Here is a 27,491-nt window from a genome sequence, read left to right as displayed (position 1 = left end):
ATTATCTACTGAAGATAGCAATGACAATGTTACACAATGAAGAAAGCAATGTCAATGCTATCTACTGAAGATAGCAATGACAATGCTATGCACTAAAGATAACAATGTCAAATGCTATCTATTGAAGATAGCAATGACAATGCTGTACAATAAAGATAACAATGTCAAATGCTATCTACTGAAGATAGCAATGACAATGCTATACAATAAAGATAGCAATGGCAATACTACACACTGAAGAAAGCAATGTCAATGCTATCTACTGAACATAGTAATGTCAAATGTTATCTACTGAAGATAGCAATGTCAAATGCTATCTACTGAAGAAACGAATGACAATGATATACACTAAAGATAACAATGTAAAATGATATCACTGAAGAATACTCGCAAACGCAAAATCGCAATCAACTGAAATTTTGGAAATAAGCTTTTTTCGTGGATATCTACTGAAAAATGTCATAAAAAGAGGATGCTAGGATCACGAAATCCTCCTTTAAGCTTTATGATGACTATTTTCTGAGTCTCAAGCACAACGCGTATAAGGAAACTACCGGCCTATGGTGTAGGTATATTTTAATGTTTCATTTCTTTCTGGAAATTCTTTCTTTTTTCTGGAAATTCTTTCTTTCTTTCTTTCTTTCTTTCTGGAAATTCTTTCTTTCTTTAGCTCTCTTCCTTTCCTACTTTCTTTTTTACTTATTTCTTTACTTCTTTATATGCAATTCCAAATGAATCGACTAAAAAATATCCGGGAAAATATCTCAAACTTTGCTATTTTTGTATTTAAACACTGTTCAGGTCTGTCACATCTGTGTCTGTCGTGTCTGTTGGGGTGTGTAGGCCTGTGTGTCTGTCAAAGATGTTAATAGTGGACCTCTGTGGTGTCTCAGACCTGTGGTGTCTGTTCAAGTTTTGTAATAGCGCCACCAAGTTTTGTGTTTTTGTTTTATGATCTTTTGATAATATTATACAATAAATAAATGAAGCAAAACACATTATTTTAATACAAAATTGGATCACGTAGAAGAAAACAGAAGCCATTACACTCAATACCTCAACAAATTAGTTGATTTTAGTACAATTTAGTGCAAAAGATAAGATAAAAATGATTGCATATCAAGTAAATCTAGAAACAATTTAAAAATGGCAGCCTCCACAACTGCAGTAATTGATTGTTGATTGTTGCTTATACAACAGAACTCGTAAAACAATAGTAGATTACATTTTTCCATATGTAACTAGCTTAAAGGGAAGCAATGTCAAAATCTTCTGGGACTGATCTGTTCGAAAGGCTTACGCTGTGGGTTGCAAAATCGTTAGGTAAGTTCATGCTGTTGTATAAAGCTTACCTCGTACTCGTAGACGTAGGCTCGTTCAAATTAGACTGCGGAACTCAGTCTTCCATGATAGTCGTCATTTATCATTTGGTCGTTATATCAATATCAGGGAGAGACTGAGTGGTTATGTAATGTACACGGAGGTGCATCCTTAACGTGTTGGTTACCGGTTTTTAATTCATCTTCGTTAGCAATTACGCACACTTACTATTGTACTGAAATTGTCTCTAGTCGTATATGAGGTGATTACGGTTTCTTCTTGTTAATTCCATATTGAAATCAGATGATTATTTCTTACACATTTTAGGCATGAAATCGGTGAGCACGCCCGAATTTTTCACCATGATCGTCCATGTTTATCGCGCAATGCAATATGGGAAGGAGGGGGAGGTCACAACAGGTCAGAATTAGCATATTCATGATATTACTAATTCCACTCGTCTGTAGGGGATTTAATTGACTTGATTGACAAATCACCCAGGCGGCGTAGAGGCGATCCCAATTATACAGATTTTCCTGCTCGCAAGATGTAGCCTATAATAGGTCTATCGAGAATATTTTCAGGTTTGCAAATTGGGATCCGAAATATTTGACACCGGGGGTTCTCAGTACAAATGCCATACAGGGGACGTGCCCATTTCGTTTAAATTTCAGTACCCTGGAAAATAACTCAATCAAAGGTGACATAAAAGATCTGTTAGAAAATCGCAGCCAGCCCCCATTGCCGCAAAAGCATGTAGCATACCTATTAAGAAGTGGTAGGGTCCACAGAGACCGGATTGAAGAAGGTCATCACATGACCATCAGTGTTGAATTATTTGGCAGCTTCGCCCGAACACTGCGATCACGGCAAAAATATGAAACTACAAATTCAGCTATGAACAGAAAGGATTCCGCAGATAAAGGTAAATTTAGGATCATTGTAGACTATGAAGTCATTAGATAGTCGATCTTTATGTTTTGGTGTGTTACATGTTGTTACAAAATAGGAATTTCATTAACAAAACTCACAAGCAATCTCAACAACTTCCACATGGAGTAATTCGTGTTGTTTATCAGGGTCATAGGTCATACGACACAAATTTTGTGTCTTTCCGCGCCTCGGAAAATGGCTTCTATAGTTAGTGACTAGGTATCACGGACACAGGCAAACCTTAGTTAACACATTTGCTAGTCAGCTTACATAGAAAATTAAAAGAAAAGATTTGTGAAGGAAACCTGCATAAATATGTCGTCTATACTTCACTTGACCCAAATATATATTAAATTTATTTTTGTGATGAGATAATCGCACATGATGGAATTTTAGAGGGATTTCTAATACTAAGTAATAGCAGTTTCCTATGATATAGAAAAGCTGCTCTAGTATTATATGCCGCTTTGTTGTGCAATTGATTCATCAAATGTTGGCTTAATATTTTGGATGAAAGTCAATCTTTGACAAGATGTAACTTTGTTATGGAAAGTGCTATGACAAAACAGTTTTCAGTTTTAGCTTTCTTTACTCAAGGGCTTTAATGTGATATATAAAATGATGAGGTTTGATGGCAAATTTGAATTCACCTTTCATACCTAACCTATAGGTGACCCAGGAGGTGACGTCACAAGCCGTTGACCTCCGTTGACAACAAATCCAATTCAGAAGTTTGTAGTTTTCTGAGGTTTTTCCCTTTTCAAATCGGCCAAAATGCTACCATTTCTATAACTTCTCGACATGGGGCCCTCCAGCCAACAACAAAAATAAGGACTCTCCTCTACATGTTCATGTGTTCAGCTTCACATAAAATGCAGTTATTCGCCAAGTATTTAACCTTTATTTTACCGAAATCGGCCCAGAAATTAGCTCGATTCAAGGTCAAAACAAAATGTAAACAGACTGTATCGGCTCTGCTACAAGTCTTCAACTAGTCGCACTGCTCCACGGTCTATTGTGGGTTGAAAAGCGTAAGTGTATGCACTGTAGAGCGTCATGTAAAATAAGTACCCGGATGGCTGGGGTTACCTATTCAATACGGTAGTTGAGGCTCAAATATTGAACCAACAAGATTAGTCAAACTCATGGCACACCTAACCTTATCTTGCGTGTATGACTCCATCAGGTGTGTTATGCAGTATTGTTTCAGATTCACATTGTAACTATACTAGGAATTTCAATCGATCCAACTGTGCGATCGTATATTGTGTATTTAAAACTGCAATGCGAACGCATGACCTTGGATACAATACTAACCAATCACGAGTGTGTTGGCATGGTAGTTCTTTTAGATACTGTGCAACATTCCTTGTGGAACAAGACGCATAGGATTGTGGTGTGCGCAATAAGAACTTTTTAGTCCCTAATGTTCCATTCCTGGGCCCAGATGAAATGGGGACTGCTCTATAATCCGACGCTTCTATAATCCGAAGGTTCGCTAGTCCGAAGGTTCGCTAGTCCGAACATGTGTTCATAGCATTCGCTAGTCCGAATTTTAAAAGCGGTTCTCTAGTCCGAAAAAAAATTTAAAAGAGGTTCTTTATTCCAACGGTTCTTTATCTCGAAGGTTCTATAGTCCGAATTTTAAAAAAGGTTCCCTAATCCGAATATTAAAGAGGTTCTTTAATCCGAATCCGATCATGGGCCAAAATAGTGTAAAATACAAAATTTTTGCATGCGCTCGCTATGCGCAGCGCGCACATTGCAAAAATAAAGTCTTTGCCATCCTGATAATGGGCAAAAATAGCGTAAAATACCTAATTTTTGCACGCTACTCTGAGTACTCTCACACATCATCCCAATAATGCCTTTTTTGGAAGCTCAAAGACATAAAGTCTCTATGTTGTATGATGCAACTGCAATTTTTTTCATCTGTGCCCCAAAAATTTTATTTTGCCCTTCCCCCTCCCAACCAACAATGCTGGCTACACCCCTGCTCAAAAGATACAGTTGACTCATCAAAATAACTTTCATTTCAACATTAACAGAATAAATAACATCCATTGCAATAAACGTCAATGGTGACCAACCTCAGTGTGTAAAAGGTTGATCTCAAGATTGATTTAGATCTGTAAATCTAATGACTTCTTTGGTACCTTATCTAATTACAGAAAAGCGGCCAAGCATCTGCGATGTGCATTTGTCTCATCTGCCTCCAGCACAGCGCCATCAGTTGGTGACCTGGGAACAGAGGAACTCCTGTTTACTACCAGATGATCTGAAACACTTCTACCTGACATCAGACGGCCTTCTGCTCAGATGGAGTGTGAAACTAGATGGTGAGAAAAACATTGGGCTATTCCATACACCCCCTATGGATGACATGACCTTAAATTATATCCCATGCAATTGGAGTCACCCATTCTGGTAACCCCATTTGAAATTCTTACTCCCTGTGTAGGAAATTAATTACATGTCTTCCATAGGGGGTATATGGATTTCAAATGGAATAGCCCATTTTTTACTCTTGCTGAATATGCAAATTTACGATCAGGATAAAATCATTTGAGGAAGTAATTCTTGATGTTAGTGCAAGAAGGTTTTATCTGCAATAGCTGCCAGATGTTATATTTTTAAATGTGTACAATATAGAATGTAGAAATTACCAAATGTCTATAGGGCAGCTATTGCAGATAGGACCTTCTAGCGTATACCCCTTTGATTTATATCTGTGGATTGAGCTCTAGGTAAAATCATTTATACAGCAACTAATGGAGATACGTCTTTGTGCCGCTGAGTCTTGGGTAATCTAGATGCAGTCATTTATACAGTAGCTAATGGAGATACGTCTTTGTGCCGCTGAGTCTTGGGTAATCTAGGTGCAATCATTTATACAGTAGCTAATGGAGATACGTCTTTGTGCCGCTGAGCCTTGGGTAATCTAGATGCAGTCATTTATACAGTAGCTAATGGAGATACGTCTTTGTGCCGCTGAGCCTTGGGTAATCTAGATGCAGTCATTTATACAGTAGCTAATGGAGATACATCTTTGTGCCGCTGAGCCTTGGGTAATCTAGATGCAGTCATTTATACAGTAGCTAATGGAGATACGCCTTTGATACGCTGAGCCCTGGGTTATCTAAATGCAATCATTCATACAGCAGCTAATGGAGATGCGTCTTTGTGCCGCTGAGCCTTTGGGTAATCTAGATGCAATCATTTATACATCAGCTAATGGAGATACGTCTTTGTGCTGCTGAGCCTTGGGTAATCTAGATGCAATCGTTCATACAGCAGCTAATGGAGATGCCTCTTTGTGCCGCTAAGCCTTGGGTAATCTAGATGCAATCATTTATACAGCAGCTAATGGAGATACGTCTTTGTGCCGCTGAGCCTTGGGCAATCTAGCCCGGGGGGGCCACTGTAATGGTGAAGGGGGGTATCAGGCGCGTCCGTAAATTCACGTAAAAAGGGTATTTTTTCAGCCTATGGTGCGTTACGTGCGTAATAGCGTGAATAGGGTATCAAATTCATGTAAAATTGGTGTAAAAGGGTATGTTTTTGGAGCTCTTACGTACTTAGGGTAGTTTTGACAAGTTTGGGATTTTGTGCTTTCTCCTTCATTCATGAAAAGTGAAAGGAAAGTGTCTTCTTCCTACACCCCAAAAGCAGTTAAAAGCCATCTTTTAGCTGTCACTGACCTGTCAGAGATGACAGATCCCTACCGGGTATACTGGCCCAGCTAGCATACTAAACACGAGGTCCCCGGACGAGGTCACAACTTGTTCAGAATATGTATAACCAATCAGCATGCTTTTTCTTAACTGTGGAGTCAATAAATTATGAGGAAAAATATAAGAGGATTTTCGATTGGCCGAACCTCTTTAAACTGATTAATATTCATAGTCTTGGTGGCTATGAAATTTGGTTGATCGGAACATGGTCTAAAGGAGCAACAAATCAACCACGAACTTCAAGGTTTGTAAACAAGCTGTGTCAATGAACTTTTGACATGTGTGAAATTTTACCGGGGTATTTACAAACACAACGATTGAAGAATTTGGAACTAATTTGGCTTTCTTAAAATATAAATCAATGAGTTTCAGGATTTTAGTTGGGTTTACCACTAAATCCAGTATGATAATTAATGCTCTAGGATGTTTTAAATCGAGACGAAATTAGGAAATAAACCAAGCTAAACTAGCCGTGTTTGCCGTCTTCTTCCAACTTCAATGTGTGGTTTGCAATCGCCATGGTCGTAATTTGCGTTGGACTTGCAGTTCAAAATTCTCTTGGATATGTGGAGAAATGGGTACATCCAAAGAATAAATTCTACAATATTTCAATAAAAAGGGTTATACATGTGATCCAAAAAGGGGAAATTATTGGCCCAAAAATCTTGAAAATATAGGACATACTGCATGAAATTTGAGGTAAGCTTTAGCACTACGTAAACTTGCTTGCATGGCTCAAAATTCAGACGGCTTGCCACAAATTGCTGGCCCTATCATGCCACTCGCAGCCTGGGTTCTGTGTGTTTACTTGTTTAGGGGTAATAATTGCATCAATTACTTGTTTAGGGTTGGGGAAAAGACAACTACTTATTTAGGGTAGCAAATCGTGCAACTTATACTTGTTTAGGGGAAAATTTCAGTCTCGGAAATACTTGTTTAGGGTGCTTTTTGAGAGTCCTCGGACGCGCCTGATACCCCCTCTTGACACTATAGTGGCCCCCCCGGGCAATCTAGATGCAATACAGCAGTTAATGGAGATACATCTTTGTGCCGCTGAGCCTTGGGTAATCTAGATGCAATCATTTAGCCAGTAGCAAAATTCTGACAGTAAATTCTATGCCTTGAGTAGGAAGACAGTGAATATTTGTATTTTCATTTTAAAAGATAATGCAGATTCATATTTTTTGATCCAAATAAATGCACTTGCTTTGTACGTTTCGGCAATACCTGGTGCCCTTTTCATCACTTGACGAGAAGTGTCTGTTAATGATTGCTATATTGTTTTGATTGTAGAGAACTCAATGCCAGTGGGTGGGATGGAGATCAACAGCATCACAGATGTCAAGAAACTTGCAGGAGAAAAGCCGTCAACAACATCTAATAATGGACTGGAGATGATAGATTATGACAGTGAGGAAGAAGGTAATAATTATTTGCACCTGTTAAGGAACAAACCAAAAGTTTGATGACATCCTAGAAATGAAAGTGCTCCCCTCCCTCCCTCCCTCCCTCCCTCCCTCCCTCCTTCCAACTCAAAGATCAACTTTGACCAAAATTTTAACTAGCTTTTTACCAATGTAATTGGACCTCCCCTCACCCGAATGAAAGGACTTTTGTTTGTAGGACATCATCAAAGTATTTTGGCGTACTGAACAAGTTTCCATGCTTTTGGATTTGAGTCATTCCTTTTTCTTTAAAATGGCCACAAAGGTCATTCTTGGTGCAAGTTGATTTGAATTTGTTGAAATCACTTCAGAAAGATTGATTTCAGGTTTAAAACAAAAAAGAAAATACTACAGACACACATGTTGCCCTTTGTGGCAGTTTTGGCTTCAATCTGCTAAGCAATTGGGCCAGACTCCTGCATATAATGTTGCTGTGGGGAGTTGCCACACCTCCTCCACAGGGAGTCTGTTACCTTCCCGGCATTTAATAAGGCCGGTACCCATTTGTACACTTGGGTGAGGAGAGGCAATAGGGGTGGGGGTGTGAAGAGGCTTGCTGATGCCACAGGATTTGAACCCACAACCTAAAGCTACCTTAATTTCTGCAAACCTAATGAATCTGCTTACAGACTTATTCATATTTTTCTTGCAGACAATGTGTGTGATCATCCACATTTTGATCAGCGCAGTTGTGTATATGAGTTGGACCCATGTGACGGACATGGGAAAGTCTGCCTAGTGTATAAGAACACCAAACCAGGTAAACAAAGTCTAGACATGATTTGTTGTTTACAATAAGATCTAATCAAGGTCATGTGAACAAAGTCTGCAAATTTTTTGATTTTGACATTTTAGTGTGGGGAAATAGCTTTGTATTAGCTGCAGTTTGAAGTAACTCCCATTCTAATGTGATTTAAAGGTTGGAGCTGAGAGTACTTAATATGGGAGATGACACTCCGATTGCAAAACTGAGGACAGTGTAAGAGCTAGACTGTGTAAGAACTGGACATTGTATGGGGCCTGCTCCCACTAAATAAGCGCAAAGTCGCTTGTTGGGAGTTTTGATTTCCAATTGATGTTGTTTGTTTGAAGACACCTGTATTGGCAGTGGTATGTCTTTTGTAAACGGGGACATAACATGCTGTACTCTGTATTCAATTCTGTCCCCATTCACAAGGACAGGGAAATACACTGCCAGTACAGGTGTCTTCAAACAAAGAACACCATCTCACCAGTTGGAACATCTCAAAACTAACTCCCAACTGGCGAGTGGCGACTTTACTCTCATTTCGTTTGGCCCAAAAATCAAAGTAGCTAATTAAAGAATATAGATCCATTGAGCTATTCCATCTGAAATCATTACAAATGGAAAGAACAATTTTGGCAGCTCAATTTGAATTTCATACACCCGCTGAAAAAGATTCAATCTGAGTCTTCCACAGAGGGAGGTTGAGTTTCAAATAGAGTTGGTAAAGGTTATTACGTGGATTTTTCAAGGCTTAATTCTAGAGGGGTGTAAGTTAATAACAGAAACAGTCATGCAGCAAGACTGAACTCAAGTATACTATACTTTGTTAATGTTATACATTCAGGTACAGCAGCAGCACACAAACCAGAGGTGTGGTTTCTAGACCGAGCCCTACGCTGGCATTTCTTGGCTCCTACATTTACCCATTATTTCCGACTGATGTTAATGCACCTTGGTCTTCCACAGTGGCAATATGTGTTCACTGATATAGGGCTCACTCCACAGGCTAAGGTAGGTCCTACTAGTTATCACCCTGTTTGTTTATGCAATACAAACAATATTACTGATTTGCAGTTGTATCACACGAGGCCCCAAATTATCATTCAGTAGACATATATTTAATGTAAACAAATAAATAAATATAGAACACCACAATCCTAAAATACTCCAAACTCTTCCATGCATGCTTTTACAGTTTTCTGTCATGCAACTATCCCAGGCTATGTAATATGGCGTGCCATTGCCAATGCGAGACACCAGTTAGCAATAGATAGTAGTCATTAGTCGACTATTACCAGGGCATAGTCAAAAGTTGTGACTAAGGCTAATAGTCGCGACTACTTTTTGCCGACTCAGTTGTGCAACCCTAGTAAATAATCTTGAATCACAGTGGTGTCTTGTTTGGAAAATGTCCAGTTACAGTTGAAATTTGTCAAGCATAAATATGCATTACAATAACACAAATCCTCTCAACACAAATTAAAATATGAGGCCCTCACAATTTTGTGTTAACAAGGTTCCACTGTATATAATACAGTTCTCCCTTGATATGACATACTTAAGTAATTGTTGTTTTTAATTTACAAAATACAGCAATGGTTCAACATGTATGCTCCAGAGAGAGCAATTGTAAGTGGAGAGCTAGGAATAGATCTGGACTCACATACCACAGGACCAATACCAACTATTAAATTAGATGCAGCTAAGGTGTTTAAGAATAAGACAGAAAGAAAGTAAGTTATTCCTTTTCAGAATTTTATCACAAATGGATTTTTTCAAACTTTTAACAAATAAATAAATAATTTTAGAATAAGACAGAAAGAAAATTCTTCTCATCAGTAATGTAATCACAGACAGGCTTCACAAAGTTGTTAACTCATTGTATCATAAATGAATCTTCTCAAATTCCCATCTCCACCTCCATGAACCATCAGAACATTTTCAGTGTCCGGCCCAATGCTCTGGAACACTCTGCCACTGGAGGTTAGGGGTGCTGCTTCAATTGCAGAGTTCAAATCTAGACTCAAGACTTTTCCTTTCAATGATTATTTTGACAAATTTGATTATATTATTGTTCTCTGATGCTGTTTTCTAATGTTTGCTATGCCATGTATTGTAGTTTTAAGGTTACTGTAAAAGTGGTCATTTTCGCGCGTGTAATATTTTGCGCTTTGCCGATTTTTAACAACATTGCTTGTTTTTAATTTCGTGATTTTGAATTTTCTTACATAGACCTATAATACATTTAAAAGAACATATTCATGTGTTTTTATTTTCGCAGTAGCTGTGTTGTCTGAGAAAATTAATGCACCACAAAAATGTCCACTTTTACAGTAGTTCAAATTCATAACTTTACAATGGGGTTCTGTTGTTTCCCTGTTACTAATGATGCATACAAGTAGCAATTTCTAAAGTTGTGACTTTGAGTCCATAACTTATGATGTGTTTAATGCTCTGCATGCTGGCCATATAGACTTCAGCATGAAACTTTTGAGATATTACCTCAAAATATCAAGAGCTATCTCAAGAACCACTGAACCAATACTAGGCTTGTTTGTACTCATTTTAATGCATTTTCCATGCTGTTTCCAAATATGGTAATGAAAATGTACAATTCTGAAATTTCAGATTTATTTATCAAGATCCGGATAATTATGCCTTGTTTTTGTATATAATCTTTGCCTTTACAGAGTTAAATCAGGTACTCAACAGAGTCAGAAGAGGAGACTGGCATCTGCTGCCAAGTAAGTATGCCCAACATGTTCATCTATCAGGGCACAGTTCTTTAACCCTAATACATTGTACATTCATTAAATGACCTTAGAAAAATTTGGTACAAAAACTCATACTCTGCAAGTTGAGGTCAAATGTTGCCCTATGAGTGTTTAATTGAGGTTATTGAACTACCGTAAAATTCCGTCTACAAGCATATATATGCCTCTAAACGAGGTTTTTTTGACACAAGACACAAGAGGCAGACACTCTCAACAAAAACGTTATTTGGAGTTTGAACAACTATATTACTGATAAAGGCGGCTGTACAAACATGTATATTTGTAAGACCAATCTATTGCAATGTTTTTGAGAAGGGTATTGGCCTTTCATATCTTTCGTTAAAAAAAAAACCCTCGTTTAGAGGCATATATGCTTCTAGACGGAATTCTACGGTATGCCTTTGGGATGAGGCCATTGTGGTCCATAGTGAGGTGTATCTAGTATTATGTTTTCATAAATCCAAGTGTGTGAAAATATTGGATCCAACACATATAATGATAAAATTGGTGCTTTACGCCCAATATTTATTGGTCTCGCTATTAGTTTTAAAATATTGGACTTGACTATGTTTAGTCAATAAAACTCACAGCTTGAAATATAGGTTCAATTGATCCAATTTTATATCTGTATTGGGCTGTTCCAGTGCAGTAGAAATTCATACAACCCCTATGGAAGACACGACCTTAATCTTCCACATGCTGGGAGTAAGCATTTTAAATGAGATTTCCTGAATGGGTGACTCCATTTGAAATTTACACTCCCTGCATCGGAAATCAATGTCATCCATAGGGGTATGGATTTTAACTGGAATCGCAGATATCGCAATATATGTCACTTGTTTCAGTGTATTTTACTTTGTTCAAAAGTGTCAAGACTCATAACATTGTGCATTGATATGGAATGTTGTGCACACAGTTGGCCGCAGCACCTTTTTGAATGTGTGGCTTGCGTACATGTATTTACGTGAGTATAAGTTGGTACTCTATTGACAAAAACAAATAATTTTACCCACATAAAGTCTAGTTAGACAGACACCTTTCCTTTTCTATTTCAAACAAGATTATGGCTTTAAGGACAATCTGAGACTAAATATTAAAAAGACTAGTTTGAGTCTGATGTCACTGTCAATCAAACTCCCCACGACCCTTGATTGGTTATTAGTCCGATTGATTCATCTGGTGAAAAAGAGAGAACAGGAATTGCAGGAAATGGCAAAACAAACTTCTGTGATAATATTAATTTAAAAATTTGAGCAAAGGTCTACATGAATTTTAAATTTTGAAGATTCATTGATATTTTTACTGTCATAAGAATGTCAAAAACACTTGGTCATGACGAAGAACACGTTTGAATTACACATACACACATGACCTACCCATCTCTATCAGATCTGTTTTACATTGTTGTTAGCAACAATCATGTCAATATTACATGTTATACTACACTAAATATTTGATTGAAAACAATACTTTGTAATATTTACTTTTTTGAAGTTCAATGGCCAAAGTACTAGAATGATGTACACGTCTTGGAATTTGTATTATGTCATTCACCTTCAATGGAATGTGCAGATTTGTGATGTCAAATTAATGCTCTGCATGTTGGCCATAGGCTTTAACATAAAAAGTCCAAGATTTGAGATATTTTCTCAAAATATCAAGAGCTAACTCAAGAACCAATACTAGATTTGTGTGTACTGCATTTTTCATACTGATTTCAAATATAATCATTAAACATTTGTTCTGAAATATTAGAATTTTTAAAGAAAAAAGACAATAAGAAATTGGATATGTAAAATTATGTAACTTGTAAAGACAATAATGGGAAGATATTTTCTTTTGTCACATTACGTGCCATAATTATCAAATCTATGGCAAAAGACAGTAACATTGTTTACATCTCTTTATATGTTACAACCTTTTTCCATGTGAGGCAAATAAAAAAGTTAACTTTTTTTCAACCATGCAAGAGGGAGTAAATTGATAGGTTATTAAAGTTTGTTTGGCTTATATGGGGCAGAAATTATTTGGCTTTTGTTACTGCGCGTGTCAATAAAGTCCCAACTCACGCTCGCGTAAATTCACAGAAGCGTGCACCAGTCATGCATTACGCAACGCACAACTAGCGTTAGCATTGCGCCCGACTGCGTCATGCCATTCTATGTCAATACACGGTGTTACAAGTCATATTTTTACCGCCTTATATAAACCGAACAAACTTTAGAAGATACACTTTTTGCCATATTAGGCTATTCCAGTTGAAATCCATACACCCCCTATGGAAGACATGACCTTAATCTCCCACAGAGGGAGTGTATATTTCAAATGGAGTCACCCATTCAGGTAACCCCATTGAAATTCACAATGTATGGATTTCAACTGGAATAGCCCATTAGGACTGGGGGATGTTCACAGATAGTAAGAAGTGATCAACTGATTTTTGTTTCTTGTTTGATATGTGAATTGGAATATTTCATGTATTGCACGTAAGAATTGTGAATTGGAATATTTCATGTATTGCACGTAAGAATTGTGAATGGGAATATTTGTTTAAACCCTGTCACACATTTCTGAAGTTGATGTTATGTTGATCATTTAGGAATTTGATTAGAGGTTAATGACTGTGCATTTGTGTTTTGAGGGTATTGTGAAATATCTAAACATTGTGCTTTGGAACCAAGCACAATGTTTAGTTATTTCACAATACCTAAAATAACTAATGCAAAGTCATGAACCTCATTCATAATGGTCACTTTTCACTTTTTTTAAATTCCATCTGCATCACATTTTCTTTGTTTAAAATGGAAAACAAAATACAAATTTAACTTTATCATTCATTTTCCATGCAAAAAATTGAAAATGAGATAGAGCTAGCGACCAATCACACTAGCATCCAAATACAGCGGCTAGCGCCCGCAATAATTGTTTGAATGCATAACACATCACACAACATGGTCATTTTAAAGTGTACTTATGTTCTACATCATAAGACTTCCACACACTAAGTGTTAATTTCAAATGGGGCTACCTGAATGGCTGACCTCATTTGAAATATAAACCCCCTGTGCGGGAGATTAAGGTCAAATCTTCCATAGGGGTGCACACATTCTTGTCTAAAACGAGGGGTGGATAGCAAAAACAAAACATAGTGTGTCTTGTCTCAAGTTGAGAGTAATGCCATGTATGATCTCACGTTTGCAGTGCATTTACATGGTTTCATTACCAGAATATAGGATAACGGCACTTCTACGCGTGTATATACACATATATGCCCTGTGGAATTAGGTTAACACACACGATTCAGGCTCCGATAAATCCCTTGTCCGATTGCCCGGGGCAATTAAAAATACTGCCGGGCAAGCTAAATCAATCGGGCAATTGCAACATTATAGTGCAATGATGTGCGGTAGATGTAAATACATCACAAATGCTACGATGAATGCTGATTTTGATCAATTGTTATCTTAATATTTCTTTATTTTGCCACAAAGAAAACTTACAAAACATTATTTGGGAAGAGATAAAAAATCTGAAAAGGATAGAAATGAGTCCGAGGATCAAGTAGGCAATACTGTAAAGCTTCAAAGCAGTTTTTTGTACGCTTAATTAAAATCACAATTTCCTTTTGAGTGACTAAAATTTCCGGGGAACAAGGTTCCCAAGTTTATACCTGCTTTTCTCCGGTATGGTAAGTTTTCTTTCACAAATATGCGGGCATAATCGGACAAGCAAAAGTTAACCTAACCTTGCCCGATCGGGCAATTAAAAAATTAAAAATTATCGGAGCCTGACATGATTCAAAACTGCCACTACAATATCCAACATGGCGTTATTCTCAACCTGTGACGAGACTTACTACAGCAACCACCATTCATACAAAAACTGTACTTCCCAATACGCAATGTGCGCCAGTAGTGTGCTCATTGTAGGAGATGTTTGAAGAAACAATTTATAAGACTAAACGTACACTTCCCAAGCATCGCATGGTTATTTAGTCAATTTGGAGGGACACACTGGAGAAGTATGCCATCACCCCTTATTCATGATTGTGTTACATTTTATGTTACCTGTGGTGCAACTGGTTAGAGTTTAAACACTGTGTTAACCCTGAAGTGTGGCAACTTTTCACTGATATGAATTTAATAGACTAGGAACCTCTTCGATCTTCCTAGAATTCAGTGTGAGAATTTTTCTGACATGTTTTGAAACAAATGTAATGTCAAACAATCTTAATTGAAAAGAAAGGACTGGTAAATGACATGTTCCCATAACAGTTGCAATAGCTGGGACTTTTTAATATAGGCTTAGCATTTTGAAAGCAAGATCAAGTAGTAAGCAAATTGTAAACTTTGAAAAACAAGGGTTGTAGACAGCCTTTAAGTGTGGGGTGAGGAAGGGCAAAGCCACATTTTTGTCCCCAGTTGTCATGTTGTCAATTTTGTGTCCCATTTTCAATCATTTTAATGATTCTTTACTCTTTGCTTTCCTCATTTTAACTCTGAAAATTTTTTGTAGGGGGAAAATCCCCCCCAACAAAATTTACTTACTACTTGAGCCGGCTCTCCCCTTAATAACTGTTTGATTCACTTTACCTTATATTTGGATTTGTTTGTTTATTTTTACCAACATTTGCAGGCCCCTATCTGGACACCCAGGCAGTAGATCTGCAGTGAGCACCAGCAGTGCAAAACTCAGGTAGTATATGACACACGGGATGTAACCCATGAATTTACTTTGTGCAATAGAAGGCTGCTACAAGATGATATGCTTAAGTGCACAGTTAACTATGCATGATCCTGGAACCTAGGATTGATTGCAGAGAGCAGAACTGGGAATGTTTGTCAAGTAACTCTGACACTTAACATGCACAGAGTTGACTCTTCCTGTACCCAGGACCACCAGCTTTATGTGACTTCCAAACCACAAGATGCTGCACATACACTACCTATGGTCCTAAACTGCACATGCTAAGCAGTTTATTCGGGTGAGAAGAAATTCTACAATGTTATATTCTTGCAAGTAACTGAACATAATTGCAGGATTTCTGAATATGTAGGAACATTTTGGGAGTGGAAGAGAATCCTCACCAAAGGCAAACCCAAGGCTTGAAACTTGCAGATAGTATTCTCCCATTTGTAGTGCATGCCTTTGACCACTCAGCCATCTCACCTTGTTTATGAAAGGTACAATTTGTAATATGCCTGCAAAAAAAATGTAATAGGGCACCTAAATTAAAATGTCTTTCTACACACCTTTGGAAGGGTAAAAAATATGGTCACTTGCATCTTCTTCAGGTTTAGTTTCATATTAAAGTCATATTTGGAACCGTATCAATACATACAATGATTCAATAACTCTATCATCATGATTACGTAGAGTACCACCAAGTATTCACAAAGTATAACTGTAAGGTAGCAAACACATCTAGGGCAATATCAGTAGCATGGTGGCCGAGTAGAACAGGCTCACTTTGCTACGTTGTGTCCGAAAACTTCGGACTTCGTCAGGCATCTGATTGAAGATTTTGTGATGACGTCAGGTGTTGTGACGTCAGATGGCGAGGAATATCTCATAACCATCCCTTACATCACTGGGTTATCGGAAAGACTCAAGAACACTTTCAAGCCTTTCGGCATTACTACGTGCTTCAAACCTACTAACACTCTATGGGGGAAGCTTGTGCATACAACCACTGCAATAAGAACACTGACCACTTCTTTAATCCTGAAGAAGCAGTCATCCTTGATAGAGAGGAGAGGTGGTTCGAAAGAGGAGTCAGAGAATCAATTTGAGAGAGAGTGGAGGAGCCTGCCATCAACAAGAAAGGGGGACTCTGCTTCCATTTGTTACACGCATGGGACCCGGTGTTACGAGACATTCCTTGCTGTCTGACGTCACAACACCTGACATCATCACAACATCTTCAATCAGATGCTTGACGAAGTCCGAAGTTTTCGGGCGCAACGTAGCAAAGTGAGTTGCAAATTTTAGTCCCAGTATTAGATTTAATTTACAAATAATCCTTTTGGTTTAGTTAGTCAGTGGTATACCAGACATCACTGCCAGGGGGGGGGGGCAAAATTGCACAATCATTTTGTTGATCTGATATCAATTTGACTTTACCTGGTCAAATGCGATGCAGTTTTGATGCTAAAATGTGAACCAAAATGTTGGTAATTTTGGCCTAAAACTGGCCAAAGGGAAGGTGCATATCACAACACAAATTTTGTCTGGGTGTTTCAAACAACTTGACCGCCCCTCCCCTTTCTTGGTCACTGTGCCACTGTACACATTGTCATCGCCCGATATCTTCATGGCAGAAATCGCCATGGTAGGTTGAATCCACAGCCACGCATGGCCATTTTGTTCCAACCTTTGAGACGCATAATGAGCCGAGGGACATCCCGACTAAGGCTACTGACAATAGCTCGGTAATTGACTTCTCTGTGTGTAAGTGAGCTTGTATACGCCATGTGAGTGAGTGCTCACACTACACTGTGTGTGACCTCTGTGTGGGTGTGAGCATGTATACGCCATGTGAGTGAGCGCTCACATCGGAAAATCAGAATATTTCTGTCAGTTTTTGAGTTCAAGAAGCTCGCTTCTTTCTCAAGACGCTAGCTAACGACGATAATATCTGTTGAACATATATATTCAAGTGCAAGGAACCAAATCTGGTTTCTTTATACAAAATCATTTACGGGAGATATTCATCATTTTCTACCCCGGTATCGTCTGAATATCAATCGTGCATAGCACATTCACGTGTATCGATCCGGTATTCATTTCAGTGTCTCTGGCTGTATAATGTAATTATTAACCGGGCGATGTCGGTGTGCTGTAGGTAGTGTTTGACTTTAAAAAAATATTTAAATAATTTTAAGAGCCTTTGTTGTAATATTCCAATTTTTGTAATTAAGAAAAAAATCACCTTGAATATATATTTATTACTCATTATAATTTGTTTGTATATGCTGCTTTATTATATAAGTTCTGTTTGTAAAGTTTCCAAACAACCTGTGTTCTACATCTCTGTATTTATTAAGTGTGAGGATACTTTTGAATTTTTCTTCATGATCATTGTAAAAAACACTGCATTCCTTTAATATGAAGCATTTCAAGTTTCATATAATATGCTTAATACTTTATGCTGGTTTATACCTTTAATATCAGGGGGAGGGGGAGACTTCTCACAGGGAGGGCAGCTTCCCCCACACTACTGGTCAGTACAACTTGTATATGAAACAGAGTTTGTTATTATGACATCATTTTTCAAAGATAGTTTGGTAGCCTTTTTTTTTATCCTATTGGACATAAATTCTAAGAATCAAATTCCAATGTTCAGGGTATTTTTAATAGAAGTATGTGCATTGTGTAATAAAAACAATATTTTGTTTGACAGAAACTTCAAAGGATTAATCACATATTAAATCAAAGATAAATAGTAAGAAAGTTTTGTGGAAGTTTTTATATGTGCGTTGAAATGTAAAACATGTAGATAAATGGCTTGTATTTGATTCCAGTGTTGAACTTCAGTACCAAGATGTTTGGATTAAATTTGGTATTAAAAGTTCACATGAAAGTGAAGTGTATGCTTTGTTTCTTGTTTTGAATACCATTAGGATATCAAGATACCAATGTTATGGTTTGGAATTGTTTGACATATCTGGGTGCGTCGGTTACTTGGCTACACATAACTATTAACACACAAAAGTCATAATTATTGTGTCACCATAGCAACATGAAAATGGCATCTTAAGATGATCTGAGCTTCACTATATGATGATCTGACACAAGTGAGCAATTTTGGTGTGGATTATCGGGTGGGGGCACTCAACTTTCGAAGTGACTGGAATGTACCTACCAGCTTCGGGAAGTATGGCATGTCACCTATTTGTTTAACAGGGTCATTTGGTATTAAACAAATGAAAAAAGGATCATTTGGTTTAAAATTCAGTTGAAGAAAGGGGTCATTGAGTAGACAATTGTGAAAACTGAGCAATTTTTTGTAATTTTAAAGTTTCTGCATTATTTTTATGGCATTTTGAGGATATAATTCGACCTAAACCTAAAAAAAAAAAAAGGGGGGTCAATCATCGGGTGTATTCGACTTTAAAAAGGGGCCTATTGACAGGCACACTGACCTGTCACATCAAAAGTTGAGTGCTCCCTCGAAATTAATGGTTACGTGGTGATTTTGGACAGCAAGAAAAGGCGTGTGGTAAGATCACATTCTTTGAATAATCCGTGTGGAAATATAAAACATCTCTTCTCCTATATTCTACGTCCTCCTCCCCCCCCCTCCTCCTCCTCCTCCTCCTCCCCACCTCCTCCCCCTCCTCCTCCTCCACCACCTTCACCTTCCCTTGCCCGATATGTTTGCACAATTATGGGCAAAAGTTTGGAATATTTTTCAACTTCTTGCTATGATCTTCCATAAAACGTGTTTTACTCAATGTCAACTCCGAAAAACATGTACGATTAATCTAGTAAACGGGAAGGGACATTCGTATGTATGGTTAAGGTTTGTGATGACGAGTTCGACAAAATACCCCGGAAGTTTTCATAAAAAACGCCATACTTCACAAAACAATTCCAGAATGGTCTTTGTAGGGGGGGGGGGCACATTTGGATCATGCTCCAATTATTCTTCTTGTAGCTCCATGCACAGCCTATAATTTGGCCCAATTCTCACTAGACCCCCCCCCCAAATGTCGGAATTTCAGTTCATGAAATGAATGATTCCTACCAGGAATTATGTTGTCTTTGCCCCCTCAGACAACTGAAAATCTGCTGAACATGTAAAATACTTGGATCTCCAAGACCATGAATATTCAACTTCAAGAACTCGTTTAATTAAAAATAAGTCCCAAAACTACAACTTTGTTTCATCTTGCTTGCCAGTATCATAATCCATAATGAGAGCCAAAGATGTGCATTTGACTAGAGCACATTGTGTGAAACAAAGTGGGTTAATCGCCGGTTTTGGACACATTTTGGCTTACAAAATCGAAACTTTCAGACCTATTAATATTATGTAAGCCTGCATCACTAGGCAGGAATTGCATGTATACAGGAATGAGCTCCACCAAAAAAAAAATCACCATTTTCATAGGAAAAGAGGGGGATGGAGTAGGGATGAACGGATCGTCCTTCAAAACATAAATTAATATAAACGTGTTATATTATAAACACAGTTTTATTCAAAACGTTTTAACATTTAACTGTCGGGTTATAAAAGAGGTCATGAAAACGATTTTATAACATTTTATATGAAAGAAAAATAAACCACTATAGCAACCTTTCAAATGTTTTCGAAATGTTTAGTAAAATATTTTTGGCAAACATTTTTGCAAAATATTTTGTCAAGGTGTGGGATATGAACGTTTGGACAGTATTTTTGGTGGGACATGAGAGTACATCAGACATATTGCATTTTGAATACGAAGAATATCCTGATGATATCAAATAATTTTGAAATTCGCGATAATAATACACATTTTATGGCAAATGATTAAAAATTAATATTTTTGATATTTAATAGTCCTCGAAGTAAACTTTATCAATCTAATGATAATAAGTGTATGTAACTGGGATGGGGAAAAACCGACAATCAATTGAAAATTTTGACCTTTCGTATTGAAGATATTCATTTTTCCCCAAAACACCAACAAAAAAAGTCTTTTGGGGAAAAAATGTATATCTTCAATATGAAGGGTCAAAATTTTCAATTGATCGTCGGCTTTTCATCCCAGCTACATGTATACACTTTAAGTATATATCATTAGATTTATAAAGTTTACTTCGAGGACTGTTAAATATCAAAAAAATTAAAATATCAAATTTTAATAATTTGTCATAAAATTTGTATTATATCGCGAATTTCATAAAATCAAAATTATTTGATATCAGAAGGACATTCATCGTATTCAGAATGCAATTCGATATGTCTGATGAGCTCTCATGTCCCACAAAATACTGTCGAAACGTTCATACCAGAGCTCTTAAATAACATTATGTTAGAATGTTTTGCATCAAAATTTCAAAAATGTTTTTGGGACACTATTAAAATGTTCTATACCCTATACGTATAACCCGACGATAAAACGTTGTCAGTAAAACATTTTGTAAATGGTAGATTGGTACTATTACCTTTAAATTGACATTTCTGTAGTAACATTTTAACACGATTTAAATAAATCTAATTTGGCATCGCTTGGTTGAATTTTCCATTATAAAAAATTATATCGATTTTAGAAAAGTAACTTCAACATTCTGTCTGAAAAAATCAATGAGAAATCCATTGATTCAATTGACTTGTGACATTATAAAATTTGATCAATATTTATGTTTTTATACACTGCACTGTGTGACTGGTATCGTACACCAAATGTGGCCTACATGGCATCGTCATTGCTTGTCTTACAAATAACTTTTTTGATAGTTTATCGGATTTTATCACAGTGGTCGTGAGTTTCTGAATCTGAAAAAGACAATTAATTTGACTCAAACTTGACGCGTGGTGCGTAAAATGCGTTTATGTCTGACGCGCGAGCTTCATACGCGTCATTCAGCGCCATACCACAATTCATTGCATTGTTACGCTATGACAACAACATAAGTCAAAAATCGATGTGTGTATAAAAAAAAACTGCACGTGAATTCGTTTGTGAGATTCAACAAGCATGACAAGCCAAATGGAAGCTAAAATAGGTTTCTGAACTGTAAGATTGCCTCAATTTCTGACTGAAAATTAGAGATCCAGGCGATGAGCATAATGAACAAACCTAGAGGAATTTCAAATGGTCATCATGGCCATGGTGGTCATCAGCAAAGGTTAAAATCAACCACCGCGGAACGGTCACTCTCATCATCAGCAGACACTGCATCGCTGCGTTCATCCAATCTGACTTTAACAAGACGAGAAATTATAAGCAGTGCTCGCAGTAGTGTCCCCAGTGCTCGCACTAACGTGTCCTCATCTGGAAGACGCTCACAACATCATCATCAGAGTAAGAAGAAGATGCCATCATCTGGTGGAATATCACGAGATACGGTGTCCAGTGCGACAAGGAGAAGATCAGCAGAACAGAAGTCAAATCAACCATCTTTGACTGCAACAGGGATGTTAAGATCACAAACCTATACGATATCACCTGCTAGTCAAACTACATCTAGTAGTAGACCTTCTTCAATGACCCCGCAACAAAGAATACCATCAGGTCGAAATAGACCATCATCAACTACGGCCAGTAAGCGTAATCAAAGAGTCTCACCAAGGGAATCGTGGAACAATAACTTTGATCGTCCAACAAGTCATTTAGGGCTGTCCTTTAATTCTTCTGGAAGGTTACATTCAGCAAAATCGAAACCAGAGCCGGAACGTAAACACTGGTTTGAATTGCCGAACCCAATTCTTCCGAAGATACCTCCAAAAGGTAGCTGCTTGAGCACCATCGTTGAGACGTCTAACCACAGTCTGATGTCACCTTCCAGAAGCAGTAACCCTCAGATGTCTGCTTTGCTGACATCAATAGCAACAATCTGGCGTAAGAAGCAATTATTCGATGTGGTACTAGCTATTGGTCCTCACAGACTTGGCGCTCATAAGATCATCCTCGCTGCTTCCAGTGAATATTTCTACGAATTGTTTACACGCGAGGAAGACAACCAAGAGGAAGAACAGTTTATGTACACTTTAAAAGGCATCAGTTTGGAGACGATGAGATTGTTGTTAGAGTCTATGTACACTTGTAATCTTGTAGTTACCTCTGAGAATGTCGAGAGGATCCTGAATACAGCAACGTATCTGCGGATACCATCTGCTTTAGAGTCGTGTTCAAACTTTCTGATAAAGAACCTGAATGTCACTAGTTGTCTCGTGACCATAGCTCTTGCTCAGGTATTTGAGCTTAGTGAAGTTGCCGAAATAGCGTGCAAGCTTGCTGCGAAGAATTTCGTGAAGATTACCGAAATGGATGAGTTTCTTGAATTGACGGAAAGTATGTTGATGATGTTGCTTCGTCGAGATGACCTTGAGGTTGATTCGGAGTTGCAGGTGTTTGAAGCTCTTCTAAGATGGATTGATGCTGATAGAGAGCAAAGACTTATCCATGCGGAGACGTTGCTTGAAAATATTCGTCTTCCGTTGATAAGACCACCTGATTTAGTGGATCATGTGGAGAGTGTGGACTTCCTCATGGGCATTCCTCCTTGTGAGGCATTGGTTAAGGAAGCCTTGCATTATCACTGCCTTCCACAGAGACAAGCTGTTTTACAGAGTTGTAGGACCACTCCAAGGTCATCTGTGAAGACGACTACACTGGTTGCTCTTGGTGGGCATCCGCGTCGGTCCAAGGATCCTGTTTCAAGTAGTGTGGAATATTATAATCCAACAGAGAGGAATTGGAAGACGTTGACGCATATGAAACAGCCCAGGCATCATCATGCAGGTATGTATAGCCTGGGTGAGAGGGTTCTTAGTAGAAAGGTGGGTGTGACAATGTGCTGCAGATTTGGAGTATAATTATTTTCAGGGGTTTTTTTTTCCAGATTTTGCTTTGAATTTTTAGAAAGCTGCATGTTTAGAGATGTGATGCGATGCGGTTTTTTTTAACTTTCTCAAAAAATTTGGAAAAAGAGCAGATTCTTAATTGTTTGTAGCAAAATTAGCAAATTGTTCCAAAATTTGGCAAATTTACTGTAATTTTGAATAGAAATGATCAAACATTATTATTTTGTTGGGTCTCTTTTTTTCTTCCAAATTTGTTCGTCAAATTAAGTTTTCATGAAATGTTTTCCGAATCCCAGCCGCACACCCAAAACAATCCAAAACCAAGAGCCCCTGGTTGGTGGTAGCGTCTTTTTCGAGGACACAGACAACTTTGTAGATATTTGTTTTGTTGGTTATAGTTAGTGAGGGGTTTGTTTGTGTTCGTCTGTTTTGTTTTGTCTGTTTGTTTTGTTTGTTGTTGTAATTGGTAATTACGACTTTGCAGGACACAAAGCTTCCATCGGATTTCTGGATGTCTTCGGAGTCCGGACTCTTACCTTTGAGACCTGTTGAAGTTTTGCATGTTTCATTTAGCACGCATCATTATTTTTGCTGGAAAAAAAGTTAATAAATTAAGAACTTTCGACAAGATCTGTGTTAAAATATATTTGAACAACATTCCCAGAAATATTGCAAAAAAAAAAAAATCAGATTCGTGTCTCGATTTTAAAGATTAGGAATTTGGAATTATTTGATTTCAATAATTGATGGGCATAAATAATTGGCTTCCTTACATATTCTCTGGTATTTGGTAATGTTTTGTGAAAAAGTATAGAAATATAATTAGAAGAACTGGCGTCCACATTCCTCACCTTGGTATCAATATGCCCCAGTGACATTGTTTTAATAATTAATGATAGCAGCATTTATGGTAGTCCCGAAGATCATATTTGATCGATTCATTGATAATCGTTTTTCCTCTTCAAAATATTTTCTTGAATATATAGCATAGCCTTGTTGTTGAAATATTGGCGTTTCGAAAATAGAAAACTCGATATCATTGGATCAACATGTTCAATGACAATCAATGATATTTACTTTGATGATTTTCAGTTGCATGTTTAGGAGGTTTTCTTTACCTAGCCGGAGGTCGGACTACTGCTCAAACCAATGCCTATCCATTACGTACCATGTATCGATATGATCCCCGTACGGACTCATGGTTACGAGTTGCCGATATGATCAATGCAAGGAAAGCTTCCAACTTGCCGTACTTGATGGGAAAATCTATGCTGTAGGTGAGTGAGTTGCATAATCGATCATTCCGTGCGGAAAATAACAGGGCCTTTATAGGACCAGGCTCAGGCTTAATATCGTTGAAAGCATACTGATACAATATTAAAACGGAAGGTTTGAAGGTGAAGATCGGGTTCAGGGAAATGTTTAATATTTATTATTTTATTTTAAATTAACACTTGATAAGTTGTTGACGAAGGTAAAAAGGATGGGCCCTAATATAGATCCCTGCGGGACTCCAAATTTTACTGGTGCAGGACTGGACAATATTTATTTTTTTTATTTTAGATTAACACTTGATAAGTTGTTGACGTACAATGTAAAAAGAGGGGCCCTAATATAGATCCTGCGGGACTCCAAATTTTACTGGTGCAGGACTGGAGACACTGTCGCCAATTTTTGTTTGCGAATGGTATGTTATTGTTATTCGTACCAAATAATGGAGGGAAGGAACAATATAGCATGACGTGTATGTGCACTCATAGAAAAAACGGTTCTAAGTAGAACCTAAAATGGTTCTTGAGCTGTCCTGTATGTGGAACCTTAAATAGTTGTACAAAGAAGAGAAAGAGCCATTTCAGACTTGAAAAGGGTTCTGAAAAGGTCAGAAAGAACCATTTTAAACCTGAGAAGGGTTATGGAAAGGCCAGCAAGAACCATTGGTTCTTTAAATTTTCAATAACCATTTTCTCTTGAGGGTTCTACATACAGGACAGCTATAAACCCCTTTTCTAAGAGTGTGTGTGTTAATTAAATAAGCCTATATCGTGATAAGATGGCGACTTAATTACTGACTAAAATAAAGAGAATCACTTCACTTGCAACATTTTGGACAAGACAAGAGACATTTTCCATCCAATATCAAAATAATTAAATTTTGAGTGAGATTCGGGAAGAAGACAAAATGATTCATTTTGAACTTGATCTTTCTAGGTGGACGGGTCGATGACCAATGTTCTTTAGCAGACGTGGAACGTTACAACTCAAATAAGGACGAATGGGAGGAAGTGTCGCCACTCAGTGATGCGAGAAGAGGTGTTGCCGTGGCAACTCATGATGGGAAACTCTACGCAATTGGAGGATCAGGTATGATGATGATGGTGGTGGTGGTGGTGACGATGATGATGATGATGATGATGATGATGATGATGATGATGATGATTGTGATGATGATGATGATGATTGTGATGATGATGATGATGATGATGATGATAATGATTGTGATGATGATGACCGGTGGTGGTGATGCTGATGCTGTTGCTGCTGAAGAAGATAATCACATGATGATGATGTTGAAGAAGATGTTTATGCTGATGATAATGATGATGATGATGATAATGATAATGATAATGATAATGATAATGATAATGATAATGATAATGATAATGATGATGATGACAATTGTGATGACGATGATTAGATAAGATTATCATTATACGATTTAGTGATCACGATGATTGAGATGGCCATGACAACTTACAATAATGACAAGTCTGTTGGCAAAGTGAACTTTCCAGTTTCAGCACCGTCTTTTACTACAATCATGATAATGATCTCTGTAAAAAAATGTAGTGTAATATTTTACCGCGCTCTGAAAGACCAAATTATGATAAATATTTGCTCAATGACGGCCCGGGATGACGGTGGCGACGATGATAATGTTTATGCTGCTGCGGATGATGATGATTTTGTTGCTGCTAATGAGGATGCTGATGATGATGGTGATGATGGTGACAATGATGTTTATTTTGCAAACTCTAAAATATCTTGATCGATGTTCAATATTTCTTTTACATGTTTCAGGTAATCGTAAAATATTTTGCAAAGTGGAACGCTACAACCCACATACAGACACCTGGGAACCAAGGCGTCCGTTGACAACACCTCGCTTCTTTGCTCTCCTCTCATCAGTAGGAGAAAATCTATATCTTGCCGGGGGTGCCACACTTGATAACGACACGGGCGAAGTGCGCTGTGTACCTAACATTGAACGTTATAACCCACGAACAGACACATGGTCTGTTCTGAAACCAATGGGCGAACCTCGGGCAGAAGCAGCCAGTTGCGTACTTGGAAAACGCATCTATGTCATAGGTGGTTATAGTTGGGACACAAAGGCGTACTTGCAGTCTGTAGAATGTTATGATACTGAGGAAGATGAGTGGAGTGAACTCGAAATGTTTCCAAAGGCGTATACGGGAATCGCGTGCTGCGCAATGACGCTGCATAAGCTCCCGTGAAGCCGAAATGTTATTAGAATAAAATGATTGTCACATGTATTATGTGAATTAGTTATCATCGTTTTATAAACAAATTGGTATTTGGTGCTTATGGGACTCGATCCCAAATAACCTTTTCTCATGTCAAGAAGCTCCTAAAAGTTTTCAACCCTGGAATCGCACCCCTCTTTTGAATTCTTGAAAAAAAGTGTCTTTTTGGTGAAAGAAAAACACCAAAGAGATCATTTGATGAGAGGGAGTTGGGATCATTGTCCCCGTCACCCATTATTAGTGAGCGCTAAGCGCCCGGAGTAGAAAAGGCTTAGGCCTACTATTGTACTAGTAATATTATTCGTTTTAATATCAAAAATGTTGTTTGTTTTTATTATTTGTTTAAAAAACAAAACGTCGAACACAGTTGAAAAATTTCTAAGAGGTGATGAACTCATCTAATAGTATGCTTCGACTATATATTTAAAGATACGTTTTTATAAATACGCACGTGACCCGTGGGCACGACATACCAAGA

General features: G+C 37.6%; 2 protein-coding genes across 2 annotated transcripts; both read left to right on the top strand.

The window, feature by feature from the left end:
- The first annotated feature begins 1,162 nt into the window (after positions 1-1,162).
- On the top strand, positions 1,163-16,945 carry LOC140144073 (tubulin polyglutamylase complex subunit 2-like). The gene is made up of 8 exons (XM_072165910.1): positions 1,163-1,323; positions 4,425-4,592; positions 7,281-7,409; positions 8,085-8,192; positions 9,025-9,191; positions 9,774-9,913; positions 10,871-10,924; positions 15,590-16,945. The coding sequence occupies exons 1-8, from the start codon at positions 1,260-1,262 to the stop codon at positions 15,651-15,653; spliced, it is 894 nt and encodes a 297-aa protein (XP_072022011.1). The 5' UTR covers positions 1,163-1,259; the 3' UTR covers positions 15,654-16,945.
- A 4,404-nt stretch (positions 16,946-21,349) lies between these two features.
- Positions 21,350-27,260, top strand: LOC140144071 (kelch-like protein 9). Its single transcript, XM_072165908.1, is given in 5 exon segments — positions 21,350-23,406; positions 24,561-24,695; positions 24,698-24,745; positions 25,677-25,829; positions 26,547-27,260. Coding segments are annotated over 5 exon segments (2,457 nt in total). The 5' UTR covers positions 21,350-21,722; the 3' UTR covers positions 26,984-27,260.
- Positions 27,261-27,491: the final 231 nt, after the last annotated feature.

This window comes from Amphiura filiformis, unplaced genomic scaffold (genome assembly GCF_039555335.1).
Source record: "Amphiura filiformis unplaced genomic scaffold, Afil_fr2py scaffold_38, whole genome shotgun sequence".
Taxonomy (NCBI): Eukaryota; Metazoa; Echinodermata; class Ophiuroidea; order Amphilepidida; family Amphiuridae; genus Amphiura; species Amphiura filiformis.
The sequence above is the reverse complement of the archived record's forward strand: the minus strand, read 5'-3'. Positions and strand labels throughout refer to the sequence as shown.

Bases quoted from the DNA above. Each gene is read 5' to 3' on its own strand.
- LOC140144073 (XM_072165910.1), top strand. From the start codon at position 1,260: ATGTCAAAATCTTCTGGGACTGATCTGTTCGAAAGGCTTACGCTGTGG. The intron at 1,324-4,424 runs GTAAGTTCATGC...ATCTAATTACAG, and splicing joins GTGGGTTGCAAAATCGTTAG to AAAAGCGGCCAAGCATCTGC. The intron at 10,925-15,589 runs GTAAGTATGCCC...CAACATTTGCAG, and splicing joins AGACTGGCATCTGCTGCCAA to GCCCCTATCTGGACACCCAG.